This window comes from Pipistrellus kuhlii, unplaced genomic scaffold (genome assembly GCF_014108245.1).
Source record: "Pipistrellus kuhlii isolate mPipKuh1 unplaced genomic scaffold, mPipKuh1.p scaffold_m20_p_2, whole genome shotgun sequence".
NCBI classification, from domain to species: domain Eukaryota; kingdom Metazoa; phylum Chordata; class Mammalia; order Chiroptera; family Vespertilionidae; genus Pipistrellus; species Pipistrellus kuhlii.
In genome coordinates, this window is record NW_023425515.1 from 44,476,669 (window position 1) to 44,495,158 (window position 18,490).

General features: G+C 37.5%; 1 protein-coding gene across 5 annotated transcripts in view; it reads right to left on the reverse strand.

Annotated features, from left to right (window-relative positions):
- ATP13A4 (ATPase 13A4) overlaps positions 1 to 18,490 on the reverse strand; it is a 120,302-nt gene that overhangs the window by 68,560 nt on the left and 33,252 nt on the right. For 3 of the 5 annotated variants that reach the window (XM_036445085.2, XM_036445083.2, XM_036445078.2), the window contains 5 exons: positions 8,714 to 8,860; positions 4,281 to 4,351; positions 4,111 to 4,191; positions 2,483 to 2,552; positions 858 to 992 (listed from right to left, as the gene is read on the reverse strand). In XM_036445085.2, the coding sequence (XP_036300978.1) occupies positions 858 to 992; positions 2,483 to 2,552; positions 4,111 to 4,191; positions 4,281 to 4,351; positions 8,714 to 8,860 (504 nt within the window). The remainder of the gene's footprint in view (positions 1 to 857; positions 993 to 2,482; positions 2,553 to 4,110; positions 4,192 to 4,280; positions 4,352 to 8,713; positions 8,861 to 18,490) is intronic. The other 2 variants (XM_036445090.2, XM_036445089.2) reach the window with 1 other exon arrangement.

Genomic DNA, 18,490 nt, shown 5'->3' on the forward strand with positions numbered 1-18,490 from the left:
AGCGAGGCATACCAGAAATGCAAAGGAAGATTTGGTTTACAACCTTAATTTCAAAAAACGGGACAAAAAAAAAAAGCTGAAACCGGTTTGGCTCAGTGGATAGAGCGTCGGCCTGCGGACTGAATGGTCCCCAGTTCGATTACGGTCGAGGGCATGTACTGTACCTTGGTTGCGGGCACATCCCCAGGGGGGGGGGGGGGGGTGCAAGAGGCAGCTGATTGATGACTCTCATCGATGTTTCTAACTCTCTATCTCTCTCCCTTCCTCTCTGTACAAAATCAATTTTTAAAAAAAGATATCTGTCTTTAAAAAAAAAAATGGGACCAGAGACATAAGAAAAGCTTGCCCAGATGAGATGGGCATTCATGATTTATAGTGAAATCAACTAATCTGTTTGATGTTATTTTTTTTTTCCCAACAGCACCTACCTGCCCTGGTGTAGACGTAAAGAAAGCCATGATAATATCGATTTGGACTTTGAGAGTAAGTACCAACCAAAAATAAAAAGCAAAGAAGTTATTACACAGAGACTCCTCCACCTTCCACCCTGTTCCATCATCTTCAATATTCATCAGTATTCTCTAGATATATTTTTCATTTATTCACAATTCCTAAATATGTGCATAATCTTCTGCCTATTCACCATGAATAAGCCAAAGAGAGAGCAAATATAATTTGAAAGTTTAGGAATTGGGATAAGAGAGAAGAAAAAGGACTAATAGTAGCTGAACATCAGCTATTGTTTTAGATATTAAAAATGTAGTCTCCTTTATTATGGAGTGGACAATAACTATCTCCTGACAATAAAGTTATTACTGCTCTATTTCTGAGACCATAAGATTTGTGGGAAAACTTACCACTCTTAGATCATATACTGTCAAAGCTATGGAAATGGTGGACATAATTATGATGGCAAAAGCATATTCCTTATAATCTTCACTAAACCACAAACAAACACTGAATAGTTGAAATATGTAAAACGGATTTAAAACCTGTTGGGATACAAAAACAAGAAGATAGAAAGATATTTAGGCTTCACACTTTCTTATTCACTGACATTCATTTTCATGATCATCTCTATAACATAAATCACCCACATAATACTCTTATTATATTTCTTCAGCAATTGCCATGTGCCAAACACTGCACTAAGCAATTTTACCTGAATTTACTTATTTAGGTCCCATAATTACATTATTAAACAGATGTCATTACTTATCTCCATTGTAAAAATGAAGAGACTGAACCTTAGATCTTGAGAAACTTGCTCAAGACCACACAGCTGTGACTCTCCTGGACCAAGACTTGAACCCAGGCAATCTTGTCTCAGAGTGCCTACTTTTAATAACTTACTACCCTTATAATTTACAAAATAGTGCCTCACATATCCTTATTTTTACCATTACAACAATTGTGTAAGGAGTAGGTATTATTATTTCCAGTTTACTGGCCTTCAGAAAGATGAAGGATTAAATTAGGTTTTCAAAGTTAGAATGCTTCCTAATCTATTGTTTTCTGTGACACGATATCTGCCACAATTGAAGCATGAAGGTATTTCTACATTAATGGATGAGGTGAAGGTAATATTTCCTCATAAGAGCCCAGCTGAGAGTGGTAAGCTATAACTGAGCATCTAGAACTCTGGGAAAAAGTAGAGGCTAATTCCTACTGGTTGTAATCCTTTGTCTGTTGAAAATATCCTGTGCCTTTACTCAAATTCCCGTCTTCACACTTACTTATTCTCTGACATACATTCTCATGATCATCTTGCCTCTGGTTAGGGAAAAAGCACACAGGAACTTTGCCTACCAGATTCTGTTGCTTTTTTTGTACCTGAAAGCTTGCTAGAAATATTGAGACAGTACCTTGAGTTTATAAGCTTTATTTTAAAAGAATGAGGGGTGGAGGTGCACTGCAGGGAAAAATCCAGAGGATAGCTATATGGTTATAGTTTCATCATAATCAATATAAAGTGAAAAATAAACCCAGTGATAGAGCCAAAGAGGAAAAGCTCACTCAGTAAATGATGGCCAAATCTTCTTTTCCTCCCACACACACTTTAAGATTAATAGAACTAAGAAGGCTGAACAGATATTTTTCTTCCTACAATTTTGGATGCTAAAGAAATTGTATATGTTTCCCATAAAAAAAAGAATAGGTTTTCAATTTTTATGATTATTTTAGTTTCACAAAGTTGAGACAGACTAAGAAACAAAGGAGTAAAAAAAGAAAAGGAATTTGTATTCATCTAGTCAGTCTAGTAAGTAGACACATGAGTATCATATCTTATACTGTGTCAGGCACTGTATGCAAAAGGTGGACTTCAAGAAAAAGAGTAAAAAGAAATATAAATAAAATGTGCTTGTCATTCTTTTAAAATATCCCAAATTACAGTTACCTATTAACAAGTAGCATTCTTGATTGTTTGACTAGAACCAAACTCCTTTATTTTCTATCCAGCATCAAAAAAAAGTAATATTACCTCTTTGATGAGCAGTTTCCAAATCGGTGTGATTTCAACATCAATAATATTAGGCCCACATATTAACCTCCTATTGGGAGAGATCACAGATCACTCAGTAACTAACAATAAAAATGAAACTCATTTCTTGCCCATTCAAAAAATATCTACTTCATATTCACTTCCTCATTTGTGGGATTAATGTAAGCCTCCCTCCTGACATACCCCTAATCCTTCTCAAAATAACTGGGAAGGGGGAGGGATACCCAGGTACCAAAACAATAAATACAATCATGTTGCATCTATTAAACTATCAATAGGTTCTTTCTGAAGTCTAAATATTTATCTCAGGGTAATTTTGGTATTTAATATCAGCAATTGTCTCATTCGAGTGTTTCAAGTTTGGCATGCTCCCCAACTCTGGATCCACAGAAATGGGGAAAAGGGGGCAATAGGAGATAGTACTTCTACTGATAAGGAATACTGTATCTGCCTTTCTACTCCCAATCAGTTATAGGAAGCTGTTTCAATTTTGTTTCAATGTTTATGAAACAAATGTTTATGAATGAAAAGGTGTTGTGCTCTCAAAAATGCTCTACACAGAGTTATATAGCCCTTTAATTGAAAACCCAGAGATGTGTTTCTTTGGTTATCACAGCAATGACCTTTATGAGTTTTTTGCAGTTGAGAATACTAACCACTTTCTCTGTGGTTAGTCTTTCTCTTTCTTTTCCACTCTTTCCTTCTACATAAATGTTCATATTCAATGGCTTGGACGAATATGTTAGAGCAGTGTTCCTCATACTTTAATGTTCATATGAATAACTTTGTGATCTTGTTAATATGAAGATTCTGATTCAATAGGGGTGAGATGTGATCTAAGATTCTGCATTTCTAACAAGCTGACATCCTGGTGATGCTGATACTGCAACATTTTAGGTTTATTCAAGGTACAGGAGATGGGGTAGAGAGGAATGTGAGACTCATAGGAACTTAGGACCAGCAAGGCCTTTATAGAGTTCTCCTCTCCCTTTTAACCGTTAGGAAAAAAAAGCCCAGAGAGGAGAAACTATTTGCTCAAAGCCACACAGTGAATTGGTGACAGGCTCTTGATATTCAATCCAATGCCTTTCCTAAAACTTCTTCTTTGCCTAGTAACTGATTTGGAATTATGGAACTGTAGGTCTTGCATGGTATTCTGCTGCTGGTCCCCAATTTTTACTTAACTATGTTACCATAGGATAATTTGTATTTCCTGATTGCAGACAAAACTGGCTCAACTTTATTATTATAATAACCTTAAAGAACTTGGGTAGAAAAGAAAGAGCACCAACCCTACAGTCAGAAGTGTGAGACTCAGTTCTTTATCATTCCCCATTTGTGTGATCTTGAGCAGATCATTAAATCTTTCTTAGCCTCAGATGTCTCATCTGTTATGTTGAGATGAATAACGTATCTGTTCTAACCTGCCTCACAAGGCTACTCTGGTAAAGTGAGATAGTGTATGTAAAAGCATTTAGTTCAATACAACTAAGTAGAGCATTATAATGTTTTCTGATATTGATCAGTTAAGATGATTATTAACATATCTACTTGACTAACTGGCAAGAATCCTTTTGAATAGGTGTCGATAACAATATGCTTGGTACCTAATCTCTTGTTCTTCTCTTGTTAGACCTGATCCAAATTTTAGATGTATCTTGGCAGAACTGAGCCAGTCTTCCAAAGAGCTAAAATAATAATAAGAAGAAAGACATAGTTAGCAATATTTTTGAAATAATATTTTTCTTTTTTGTTTGCAATTATTGAAACAACTTACCCAATTTTCTGAAACTGTCCTTCCAAGTTGTTCCAGACATATCTCATTTTCTGCACTTTTATATATCTCACCTACAAAAGAAAAATACTAAGAAAGTCTCTTGTTTGAGGATCAGCAGATATACAATGTTTAATGGCTAAAGAAGCATTTGTAGAAGCAAAGATAGAGCCCTACTATGGGTATTTAAGATTTTATATTTTCATAACTTGTCCTATCCTTTCTGGCTACACAAATGGCATTCTTCATTAGAAGTCATCACTCAATTAACCTGAATCTTGGGCCTATTATATGGATAAGTATCTGAATAGAACTCAGTCTCTGCATTCCACTACTTTATAACCTAACAATGAAAGAAAAAATATTACAAAGCAAAGCAAACTATACCATATCATCAAATATAAATAAGTGAAAGAAACAAAAATAAAATAAAGTAAAATATATAGTATTGAATACCGTAGAAATAAGGAGAAGGCAGATGACAAAGACATCATGGAGAAAATGACATCTGAGCTTCAGCCTTGAAAGACTGGAAGAATTTTGCTCAGATGAGATGACAAGAGAGCATTTCAAAGGCATTTTGCAAGTCAGTATGCCTGGTTAAGAAATGGTGGAGGAGGATGGAAAGATAAATAAAACTCAGCCCTAGTCAGTTTGGCTCAGTGGATGGAGTGTCGGCCAGAAGACCAAAAGGGTCCTGGGTTCGATTATGATCAAGGGCATGCACCTTGGTTGTGGGCTCCTCCCCAGGGCTTGGCAGGAATCAATCAATCGATGTATTTCTCTTACATTGATATTTCTATCTGTCTTTTCCTTTCTTTTGCACTCAGTAAAAATCAATGGAAAACTATTCTACAGTGAGGATTAACAGAGAGAGAGAGGAGAGGAGAGGAGAGGAGAGGAGAGGAGAGGAGAGGAGAGGAGAGGAGAGGAGAGGAGAGGAGAGGAGAGGAGAGGAGAGGAGAGGAGAGGAGAGGAGAGGAAAGGAAGGAGGAGAGAAAGAAAAGATAAACAAAGATCAGATTGTACTGCCTTAAATGCTAGATGAGGTATTTAGGACTTTATCTTAGAGTCAATGAACTTGCAGAGTAAACTAAAAAAAGGCAATAAAGAGGTTCTAGAAGAGGGTGATGAGGTTATTGCAAGAAAAAGTGCTCCAGGAAGTGAGAATCTGAGAGTAGGGTGGGAAAGAAAGGAAAAGCTAATGCTTATGACAAATTTTGCCTTTTGTTTCTGGTTTCTTTAAGCAACTTTGTATATGAATCTGAATTTCCATTAACTGTGACCTAATTAAGCACAAAGAAAAGTAGTGATTCTGTCATATTGCTATGGAGCAATGGTTATAACCTCATTTTGACCATTAGAATCAACTGGAGAGCATTGAAAAAGTAATGATACTGGGTCCCACCCCCAAGAGATTCTGATTTCGTTTATCTGAGCATCAGTATTTTCCAATTTCCTCGGGTAATTCTAATGTGCAGCCAAAGTTGAGAAACAGTGTTCAAGACTTCTTTTTTCAACTACTCTAATAAGTGAGTCCTTGAGAAATTCAACTAAATGTCTCTGCACCTCAGTTTTTTTGTGAATACATTGAGGTCAGATCATTACTGTTTCACTCCAACTCCTTAAAACATGTTCTATACATACAAATATTATAGTCAATATAATAATTAGATAAATACTAAAACTGGGGAAAGAATATATGATAGTTAGTACATAGTAAGTGTTCAATACATTTTTTTTAATTAAATAAAAGAATGTTTTGTATACCATGGGTCAACTAGACATAGTGTTTAAATTCTTCAGCTCCAAAACCTGGGTTACCTCAAATGAATTTCTGAACTCTGTTTAATAAATACATGTGAAGGTACACAGTGCATGCACATCTGCATTACACACACACACACACACACACACACACACATACACACACGCGCATGCATATATTTGTAGTAACCAAGTAAGAATGTTAAATGATATACATTTTGTTTTTACAGAATGGTTATATTTCAATGAGGTTGGTTGCATAATATCTTTTAAAATAAAACCTATTTTCCAATTGATTTTGAGCATAAGATTGGAATTAATTGCTACTGAAAATGATTCTTTCTCCTTCACAAGTTGCGAGTTAGAGTGAGGAAGAGTATTTGAAAGTAACCAGCACAGGGTATGATAGTTGTCATGGCCCATCTTTGAAACTCAAATTTCTTGTCTAGCATCTTCTTTTCCTTCCCCATATTCCCTGCAATTTTGCTAATGGAGCTGGACTATAATCATAGCCAATGTTTATGAGTACTTGGGAGCTTTTTTACACCTCCTCTTTCGTCTTTTTCATCACCTTGTGTAGGACAGACAATATTTTAATCTTCACTTCACCTTCAAAGTTCATTGTGGTTAAGTGACTTGTCCAAGATTGAAACTATTAAGAAGCAAAGCTAGAATTCTAACTCAAGCCCAGATGGCTCTAAAGTCCAGTTTCTCAAACAATCTAATCAAGCTAGTCTCAGAAGAAAGTCTGAAAATCCCATAACTTCCAGGAATTATATAAAGTCAGGGTTCCCTACTTTATTAAGTCAATAAGTTCAAAATTCATGTTGGAAAATTTTTAAAGGACAAATGATGGTAGAATGTGAGGCCACTGCCAAGTTAGAGAACATAGGTCAAGGGGCTGTAAAACCACAAACTGAGATTGAGAAATTTAAAAAATATATTGGACACAAAACAGCAGCAGAGGAAGGCAGCAATAATGAGGAATAAAGAGGTTACTGACAAGTTTTACCTCAGGCCAGAAAAAAGAAATTCCATTAACTCCTGACAATTTCTAAAGCCATTCTTCAGAGTAAGAAGAATGACTGTGTCATAGACCCTTTAAATACCTTTGAGATTCCCCTAGCAGGAAATATCTCTGCCTAGAGTTTTTCTGCTTTCTTCATCACCTTCTGAGCTCTAGACTGGTAAGAGGCTAAGCATTATATTTGCAAAATGTGGAGTTTATTTGTCTATTTCCTGAAACTTGAGACAAAAAAAAAAAAATAGTAATTAGGAAATCAAGGATCTGCTGCAGGGTGAATTTCCTCTTTCAGGTCAGAACCAGGAAGCTTTTCCCTCATGGGCTTCCTGCTTTTTTTGTTCTTATTAGAATATGCTGTAAGAACATCCTGTTGAACAGGTTAGGCACTGGGTTTCAGTACTGCATGCAATCCTACAAATCCTAGAGAGTCTCTCTTAGCTTATGTTTGCAAACTTGACAAAGTTCTTTGCTGCAGTCTCCAAACTCCCTCTAAATGACTGGTTATCGTTTTGTTGTCATTGTTATTGCCATCAGTGTTGTCATGGCTGAGCCTGTGACATCTCTAATTTTAATGAAAGTTTCAGTCCTTTATGAATATAAGTCACCTTAATATCCTTCTTCTTCTTTTAGGTTTAAATAGTCCTAAGAAACAGGCCAAGATGAAGTAACTACTCTTATTTTGCAAATTAAGAAACTCAAAGCTCAGGAAGGCAGTAACTAGCCAAACCCCCTGTGCCTTGCGTTGGTAAATGAAGATGTCAAGCCTGAGTACCAGAATGTTCAACTCCAAGATTTCTGTCCCTTCCTCACATTTTGATTCTTTACTTGAGCATTCCTTCATTTGTCTGTTCACTTATTTGTCTGATACAGATAAAGATGCCAGAGCTTAATCAGACTCTGAGGCCATGTCCATAAGGGTGGTTTGAGATGTTTATTTCTACAGGTGAATGGCCACCTAACAGATTAAGCAATTGTTAGTTGGAGGTGCGTGACCTCTTTTGAATCTGAGTAATAACAATTGACAATACAGAAACTGTTCAACAATTGACTGTTGTTATTTTTTAAAATTACCTGGAGCTCATAAAACTAATTTAAACAGCTGTTTACACACACACACACACACACACACACACACACACACACACACGAGAGAAAATGGCCAGTCATATAAAATATTTTAATATGAATGTTAACTAGTCATAATCCAAGTAATGCTCGTTAATAAGGAGATGTGTGAGTAACTCAAATACATTTGAATGACAGATTCATAAGGTCATCTTGCTGATGTAGGAAACTCCCTGGGCTATTCCTGGTGATTAACATTATTGCACAATAATCTCTGTTACACAGATTATTGTACAGGGCTTGATTCTACTAAGAGCTAAAATGTACTGAGCATCTACTAAATATTGTACATGGCATCATATTAATCTCAGTATAGCTCAATTTATTAAATTGTAGCAATTAATATTAGAGGTGGGCATAATTTAATAATTGCTCCAACGTTGCACATAACCACTTAAATGTTCTACACTGTCAATGGAAGAATAACACAGTGAAGGATCTGAATTTAATCTTACATTTTTTGGGGATCGGGGGAAGATTAAAATTTTCTAGCTTCAGCAGTAACCATGAATGTACTTACCTTTAGCTCTGGCTTTCTTATAGCTCTATTTATGAGACACTCCTCATCTGTAATGAGAGGGTGGTCAGGAGTGAAACCAATTGCACTATTTAATGCTGACAGGTAGATCCACATTACATTTTTCCGAGAGTAGGTTTGGAATTCATCCTGGGGAAATAAACACCAAAAACCCCGTGAAGTTAAGAGACGACAAAAGGTTAAAATTCAACCTAAAAAAAAACATTGTTTCAATATAATTCTATATGTTTGTGGAACTAATCAATATTCTAGACAGAATTATATACCTTAAAAATCTGGTAGATATAGAGCCCTGAGGGAAAGACTGTTGTCATCACTCACTGAGGATGTGGATAGGAGGCACTGGCACACACCACAGAGCTGAAGAGTCAAGAGTCCCTATTACCTTCCAACCAAAGGCTGTGGCCAGATGCAAAATTTCAAAGGGGAAAAAAAAGCAAGTATTCTAAAGGGTTTCTTTGAGTGTCTGAGTATGAGGAACCCAGGTCTCTAAACTCTGCCCATGTTTCCAAGCTTACCTTAAATTCTACCACTTCCAGAACAGCTCCTTTAATACCCACTCAAGGGGGTTAGGGTGGGGATGGAGTCTGGGTTGAGATAGAGGCACAGAGGGCTGTCACTATACTATCGATAACTGCAGAAGTTTCTAACTGTCCCTCTTGTGTGCTCCTAATCACTTTCTATTTTATATTCTCCTAGTTCATCTAGACTATATTAAAAGCAAAGACCCTATCCCATCCATGTGGACAACTGCAACCAGCTCAGTAGCAGTCTGAGAATGAATGGTAGGACTGAACATGCCAAAGGTGATTGTCAAGTCATCAGCCCAGGTAGGATTAGAGAAGGAACTTTCTTTCATGACCTTCATTGCAGCTGCTTCCCTTTGCAGGTCACTGATGATTTCATCACAGAAGAAAACTAGAAGGAGCAGCACTGAATTGAGTAACAGGTCCATTATATAGTGATGTGATAATAACAGTGGCTATTATCTGAAGGGGTAAATGATACACATAAAATATACTTGGATGGATGCCTGGTAAACCACAGGAGCTAAGAAGGATGGCAGGGAAAGTCAAGCCTGAGAAATAATATGATGCCTGGGAATGTAGGTCAGAGCTGGGAATTGTCTTTACCACACTCACTCTTTTCATAAACAATGTCTGAGGTGACTCTGCACACACACAGAGAGAAAGAGACAGAGAGACAGACAGAGAGAGAGAGAGAGAGAGAGAATCTGTGCGAGGCCTGGCTGGAGTACAGACGCAGCCCCACCCACAGTCCAAAGGGACTGATAAGACAAAGGTCAGTGCAATGGGGACATAGTAATAGAGTGGTAAGAATCTCTGTATCCTTATGGTTTAGGACAATGGTTCTCAACCTTTTTAATGCTGTGGCCCTTTAATACAGTTCCTCATGTTGTGGTGACCCGCAACCATAAAATTATTTTCGTTGCCACTTATAACTGTAATTTTCTACTGTTAATGAATCATAATGTAAATATCTGTGTTTTCCAATGGTCTTAGGCTCTTGTGACCCCCAGGTTGAGAACCGCAAGCAGGGTAACCTAAGACCATCGGAAAACACAGATATTTATATGAAGGTGGAAATGAAAATAATTTTATGGTCGGGGTCACCACAACATGAGGAACTGTATTAAAGGGTCGAGGCATTAGAAAGGTTGAGAACCACTGGTTTAGGAGGAAGGTCACTCAGAGAAACAAGGGAGATTCCAAAACCTGAACTGACCCTAAATGGATTGTTGAGATCTAACCACATGGAAACTTAAAGAGAGGAAAGGAGACTATGTATTCTAGGCTAAGGAAGCAGCAGGAGCTTGGAGTCTATTATTTTTTCTCTGTTGAAAAAAAAAATCATCACTTGGAAATGGCTATTTCCATTTCAGTCTGTTTCTCAGCTCTCTCGAGCAGTTAATGATTTGTGAAATACCTAAATGCACCAGAGCATTTACCACCTTAAATAATTGCTTTGTATACCTTGTAATACAAATAATCCACACTACCAGAAAAAACTAGACTTCAACTTCTCTTTCTCAACAGAATTAACGAGATCAGTCCTTGAGCTCTAAAAGAGTAGATGTTAAAATAATTCAAGAGTGCATTTTGAAGAATTGAATGTACACAGAGGACCTATGCTTGACCTAGAAAGAAAGATGGATAAGGAAAGGAAACATGGGCTTTTTTTTTTTTTTCTCCCCTGTAACCTTGCCCTTCCTATACCTGGAAATGCCAGGCGAGCTTTTATCTTTGAGTGAAATGAGTGACCTAGTTTATCTTCTTCCAACCTTTTGCTCTGAGCACTTCATCTGTTTGGAATTTAAAGGGAGTATAATAGTGACCTAAAGTTCAGGTCAACACTGTGGCTTATCCCTTTGTATAAGAGTTTTCTCCACCCAAAATATATATATATATATATATATATATATATATATATACACTTCTGAGTTTGCCTTAAAAAGAAAAAATAACCCACTCAATTATTTAGGAGACCTTAGGAACTCAGAACCTCTCCCTTGGAGATGGAAACATTGCAATGCTAAAAAGCTGAACTTTCGCTCAAGTGACGTAGAGAATTATGGATAAAGTAATAACTTACATTTCTCAGGCTCTTTCTAACACACGGTGCTCCCTTTAAAGACCCATAACTTTGGTGGCAAACTATTCTTTCTGTTATTAAGTATCTCTCTTTTTTCCCCTCTTTCCCCCTCTTGGCCAGGCCCATTGATACTCTAGTAAGCATGACCTTGTAATCCAAAGTCACTTAGCTGAAAAAAATTGACATTGGCTAAAACATAGGATTTACTTATAAAAGATAGAGAAATAGTTTTAAGCATTGGAAAACTCTCACACTAATTATTTTCTCAGTATTCCTGGGACATGTTGACAAAAAAAAAAAAAAATGAATTTGGTGAGTACCAAAGCAGGGACATTACATGACAAAGTGAAGGCTATGTCTATGTTTTTTGTTTTGTTTTGTTTTGTTTTTAATTAATTTCTTTATTGATTAAGGTATCACATATTTGTCCTCAAACCCCCATTCCAATCCCCCACCCCACCCCACTCATGCCCCCACCCCCCTTATTGTCCTTGACCACTGGTTAGACTCATCCATGTGCACATAAGTCCTTTGGTTGATCTCTCCGTTTTATCCCCACCCTCCCTCTGAGGTCTAACAGTTTGACCCATGGCTCCTTATCTCTAGGTCTGTTCTTGTTCATCAGTCTATGTTGTTCACCATTTCCCCTAGATCAGTGTTTCCCAAACTTTTGACATATGTGTACTCCTTCTATAGTTTTCATAATGCTGAGTACCCCTCGTACTCATGAGAACGTAGAATTAGGCGCAGCTAAGCACGGTGCAGTGCATATCCCCACCAAACTCCGGTGCAACGCATATCCCCATTCTTCCCATACCCCTGGGGTACGCGTACAACACTTTGGGAAACACTTCCCTAGATGAATCAGATCATGTCCTACTGGAAATATGTTTGTGTGCAAAAAAGAAAACCCTGAACAACTCAGCACATGTTTCCAGTAACTGGTGTTTTGGGCTTGTTTTTACAATCATTTTCTTAAATATCTGGAGACGCATTATGTAGTTAAGAAGTAATAAATAAAAAGTTAAAGTTTGTTTAAAAATGTGTGTAGTAACAAATGGCCATGGAATACCTGCAAGCCAGGCATAGTTTCATCTCAGCGCTTACAACACACCGCGTCATTTAGTCCCCATGACCGTGAAGGAGGTATTATGGTTAGCCCTACCTAACTGAAAAGGAAAAGGAGGCAGACAGGGGGTGAGTATCTTGCCTATTATAAACTGAATTCCCCAAAATTCATATGTTGAAGCCCTGTCCCCAGTGTGCCTGCATTTTCAGATAGGGCCTTTAAGTGGTTAATGAAGGGAGGTCATAAGGGTGACACCCTAATACACAGGGCTGGTGCCCTTATAAGAAGACATATATATAATAGACAGCAGAGCTCTTTGCCTTAGGTGAGAACACAGAGAGAAGGCCCCTGGCAGTCTGCAAGCCAGGAAGAAAGTTCTCACCAGAAAGCAACCCTGCCAATCTTGATCTTGGATTTCTCCTTTCCAGAACAGTGAAAAATTGCTGTTGTTTAAGGAACCATCTATAGTATTCTGTTATGGCAACCCAAGCGAATGTATTTCCCAAGGTAGGTCAAGAGAAACACTGGGAATCAAGCCCAGGCACTCAGACTTCACTCTTGACTCTCAATCCACTTTACAGTCTGCCTTTGGAGAGTCAGTCCTGGACAGGGAGTAATAAGATCTCCAGTTTAGACTCTAGTTTAACTCTCAGTAGAAGTTCTGCATTCATTATGTACAACTAGGGTTCCTTTTAACTTCTCTTTGCCTCCAACTCTAAAAAGGGAGGAAGTAACCTCTACCACTAAGGACCAAATGAGACAATACGTATGCAAATACTTGGCAAACTGTAAGTCACAAAATAAGTAGCACTGCCTTATAAAGGATAATTGTCTCAAAACCATTTGTCTGAATATAGAATCATTTCTGAAAGGCTAACCCACATCATCTCTGGTATTTCTAGCTAAATGTCTAAGGAAAAGCCAGGTTGAAACAGAGGGAAGGGGGAATAGGATCCAGACGAGGGAATGTGTACTTAAAGGAGACTTAATACTACCTTCTCTTACTTCCTCAATCTTGAAGTTTCATTTTAGTGTCTTTGTAATACAGTGCTGGTAGAAAACATGAAACCATTTATTACAGATTCACTTATATTTATTTAGTGGAATTAAATAAGTATTTAACACTTGCTGCAGCCATATTCTAGGTTCTGTGAGAAATGAAAAGTAAGCCATGGTTACTGTGTTCAAAAGCTTATAAACTGCCCTGGCCAGTCTGGCTCAGTGGCTAGAGCATCGCCTGCAGACTGAAGAGTCCCAGGTTTGATTCCAGTCAAGGGCATGTACCTTGGTTGTGGGCACATCCCCACCCCCAGTGGAGGTGAGGGGGAATGTGAAGGAGTCTGCTGATTGATGTTTCTCTCTCACTGATGTTTCTAACTCTCTATCCCTCTCTTTTCCTCTCTGAAATCAATAAAGATAATTTTTTAAAAAGCTTATAGAAGAAAAAGCTATAAAAATGAATATGTTATAGTAGAAAACAACTCTGGATTTGGAGGTTCAAGTTATTTGTCCACCTATTCTCTTTACCTAGACTATTTCTTATGTGCTCCGCACCCCCATCACCTTTTCTGTTGGAGCTCAGGAAAGTCTATCCATGAAGTTTTCCTAAGTAGTACTTACAATAGTTGGAACTTTTGCATTTATTTGTGTAGTGATCTCTATATCAAAAACCATGATTTTACTCATTGTTATACCTCTGTCCCTGGCCATGAGCTACCACTGTGGCTGGCACACAACCTGTGCTCATCAAATTTATGAAGGAGGGAGGAAAATATGAAGGGAGGTAGGGAGGCACTTGACTGATGTTTACTATTTGGCAAAGTTTCTTGTTCACTCATCTGTAAAATAGATATGATAATGCCCATTTTCCAGGGTTATCTATTATAAGAATTCAATGAGATGCTTTTCTATAAGATGTAAAGTGAATGCCATTTTAATATAAGGTAGACTGCTAAAAGTATTATAGCAGTCAGAGATAGAAATACAGAACTAAAAGCAAATGAAATTTCCTCCAGAATTGGGGCAGAGAATGGATCCACAAAGACTTAATAGAGAAGGTAGTATATGGCAGATGAATGAATAGGGTTGAATAAGTAGAGATGGAATATTTATTTACTCTAAAGAGAATATATGTATATGAGTGTGTGCATGTATGTGCGGATGTATGTGTGCTTGAGTTGACTCCTCGTGAGAATGTCACTCTATAAGGACAGGTATTTCTGTCTATTTTGTTCATAGCTGTATTCTCAATGCTTATAGCAATATTTGAGATGATTAGAGCTCAATAAATATTTATTGAATAAATAAATAAGAATGAACAAATAGAAGAGGTAGGGAATATCAGATGAAATTTTATGAGTGAAAGTGTAGACAAAAGATAGAAAATGGTATTGAGGAAGAGGAGGAGGAGAATGGAGAGGAGGTAAGAAATCTAGGAAACACGACTACAAATCCTTGTGGCTGGTGAATACCCTGGTGGACTTGTGGACTTTAGATCACATTTGCACTGCTGATTCACAGAATTTCTGGCTTGGCAAACAAAAGCCCTCAAGCACTGTCATCTTTAGGTGAAATGGAAGAGAAAATGCTCCTATTATTAAAACATTGAAATTAAATTCCTTTGGTCAGGCCTAATAACCAATCATTACTAAGTCCTTCTCTGCACAACATGAGTCTTTGACAACATGTGACATTCAATGACAGTGAAGGGAAAAATGTGTTTGTTATTATAATAGAGAGGAAAACTAAGGAAATCGTAGAAGCATCAGATTTCAAAATGGCAGTGAGCCAAAACTGGTTTGGCTCAGTGGATAGAGTGTCGGCAGGCCTGCAGACTCAAAATGGCAGTGAATATAAATCATGTTATTTGCATAGAAATATGACATCATTATGGATATTGGTTAAAATTCAAAAGTAGATGAATAATGAGTAAAATGCCACTTTTAAAATTATAAAATAAAAGTGTAATTCTCTTATCTTTTGGAAAAATCACACTCATAAAGGCACTTAATATGAGAAGGAGAACTGAAAATAAAAAGGGTGCTAAAGACTTTCAGTCAGTGCATTATGACTTTTTTTTAAAATGTTAAGAAATTGCTACCTAATCAGCATCTGTGATAATGATGTGTAATCTTACCAGTGTGAGATTGATGATAAGTATCAAGTACTGATTTTTAATAACATAAATAACAGATATACAACAGATATTTTCAAGTCACTAGTCCTCAATGGAAAGTCTTTATAGTCCAGTGATTGTACTATAATTCAAATAAAATCTCTTTTAATGTGTCATTTTAATGCAAATAACTTGGCAGCAGACTTTTAAGCTATTGACGCCCAATGCTTATTTTTATCTAAGGCTCAGGAATAATTTCTTGTCTAATTACATAACATCTAATTTAGAATCTCATTTATTTAGAGAGTCTCAAATCCATTTTAAGTGATACACAAATGCAAGTAATTAAAAATTAAGATGAAAAAGGCAAGATTGAAATGGTTTTTCACTGTTCTGATTAGTTGAGAAAGGCTGTGAAAAGGTAGAGGGGCTTAGTAGACTTTCAAAGGGGGGAAGAAAGAGGCAGGATGATGGAATGCAGCTCTCTGAGGCACCAATGACTTTTTTAAACTTTCTGGTCTAGGTCCAGTTTCAAAGCTGATGCAACTGGGAGAGGTGATTTGATCGGGTATCAATTGGACTTGGGGATTCTCAGTCACAGGAAACCTTCTTCGTGTCTCCTGTCCTAGAAGTGAATGCCAGTCCTCCTCGCTAGTTAGGGGAGGACACAGCATCCAATGAGCAGGGCCAGTGTATATGGGTGTGCCTAGTCTACAACAAGCTCTTTGGTATGGAAGGCTCATGGAGTTGCTTGAACAGTAACACACACACACACACACACACACACACACACACACACACAAGTTTCTAAATGAACTTTATAGTTTACAAATGGCTGTTACATACATAATCTCACTTCATCCTCACAACAGTCCCAAAAAACAACAGGCACTTTTACTAGTCCCATTTACAAGTGGGGAAATTGAGGTCTTGAATGGTTAGGTAACAAATCTAAGATGTAACATATCCAAGGAGCTAAGACTAAACTTTAAAACTTTTGACTATAAATAAAAAAATATACTAACTTGCTTGACACATTTTTATTTTTTTTTCACTCTTACACGATCTTCCTCTTTTTCCCCTTCTTCATTTTACTTGATTAATTTTCTTGCCATTTCTTTCATTTTCCTCCCTTCCTTTGCCATTTTCTGCTTAGTTCCTCTTATTTTTATTAAAGACTCTGCCAGCAATCTGAGAGAGTATATAACCCAGCAAAGCAGACATTCTCAGATCTGAAGACTGGTGATGCACTCTGAGAAGCAGAAAGATTTTCTGAATCTCAAAATGTTTTTGCTGCAGCAAAACATCTCCCATTGTGAACTAGTTCTGAGAAAAGGAAGTACTATAGGGTAGATATAAGTACTTTTACAAATACTCTTTTTATGCCAGCAAATAAGGATCTCATAGGTCCTTAAGTTCATGTGGAGGGGTTGATCTAAGAAAAAATCCCAAATATGTGGCCTTCCATATGTTCTTTTGTCCCAACTTGGAGCTATGGAAAGCAAACCTTTATCTACTTCTGCTCCAGGAAGAAACCCAGGCTCTGTACAGAAAGACCACTTATAACACTTAGCTAAATCTGGATTATTCCCCTTGAGACTAGGTAAATACTAGTATATATTGGCTGAACCATAAAGCAAATGTCCAGGCTTCAATTCCTCTCCCAAGGAACAAGTGTGCTTATTAGCAATAGTTATAAACTATCCACAGCAGTGTTTCTCAAAGTAGGGTCTTACCAATAACATTAGCATCAACTGAGAACATGTTAAAAATGCAAATTTAATTAATTAGGAACTCCATGGGGAGGGCAGTTAATAAATCCTCCAGGTGATTCTGATGCTGGTTGAAGTTTGGGAATCAATGGTCTTGCACAGAAACAGCTCTGCACTAAGAGCTAGGATATATGGGATTTATCCTAATTAGGCCCCTCTCTCACCTAGGCGAGCAGTAAATTGTATCCCCTCTCCGGGCCCCATTTCCTCACAGGTCAAATGATGAAGACTACCTTGGTAAGGTAAGTGCCAGGCACTCTTCCCTTATGCATATTTTGTGACCTTTCATGAAGATTATAGTGTGATCCAGCAGTGATTGTAAGGCCCCCAGCCCAAACGCATCAATATGACTTGCTCTTACTCCACAATAATCTTGCATTCTTTTTAAAAAATATATATTTTATTGATTTTTTTACAGAGAGGAAAGAAGAAGGATAGAGAGTTAGAAACATCCATGAGAGAGAAACATTGATCAGCTGCCTCCTGCACAACCCCTATTGAGGATGTGCTCTCAACCAAGGGACATGCCCTTGACTGGAATTGAACCTGGGACCTTTTAGTCGCAGGCTGACACTCTATCCACTAAGATATCGGCTAATCTTGCATTCTTAAAGTACTGAAGTCTTTAAAATGTAGTTGACCTTGGGAGGAGGTGCTTCAGCTGTCATTTATATTGCAATATTATGGTTCACATGTCCGCTAGGCTGGGACATAGAGCAGGTGGTTCTTGAAGCAACCAGGATCCAAAAACAAGGGATTGGGTTAATGCCAGTGGAATAAGTCAACGAAGACAAACTTCATCCAACTGCCAAGTTCACTGAGGTCTAGTCCCAACTCTATTAGGTAAAAATGTGGAATTTTTTTGCCCAGTTATGAGACAATCTTCCCCTCTTGCTGCATTAAATATCATGTTTACTAGAGAGATTTCTGTATACAGAAGAAGCTAACAGCTCAATAGAGGTTGATTTATCAAGAATCTGGTTGTCATTGTGAGTCGTATGGGCTGAAGTATTATTTGAGACACTTGGGCAAAAAAATCCATCCTCCCTGAGACTGTCCTTTGATGCCTGTCAATAGGAATGTTCACTTCAGTCTTCAGCCAACACTTGTTTATAGAATCCCCAATATGTGCAGGAATTAGGGATACAGCAATTGAGTTAGAAATGATCCCCTCCTTTATGGAGCTGACA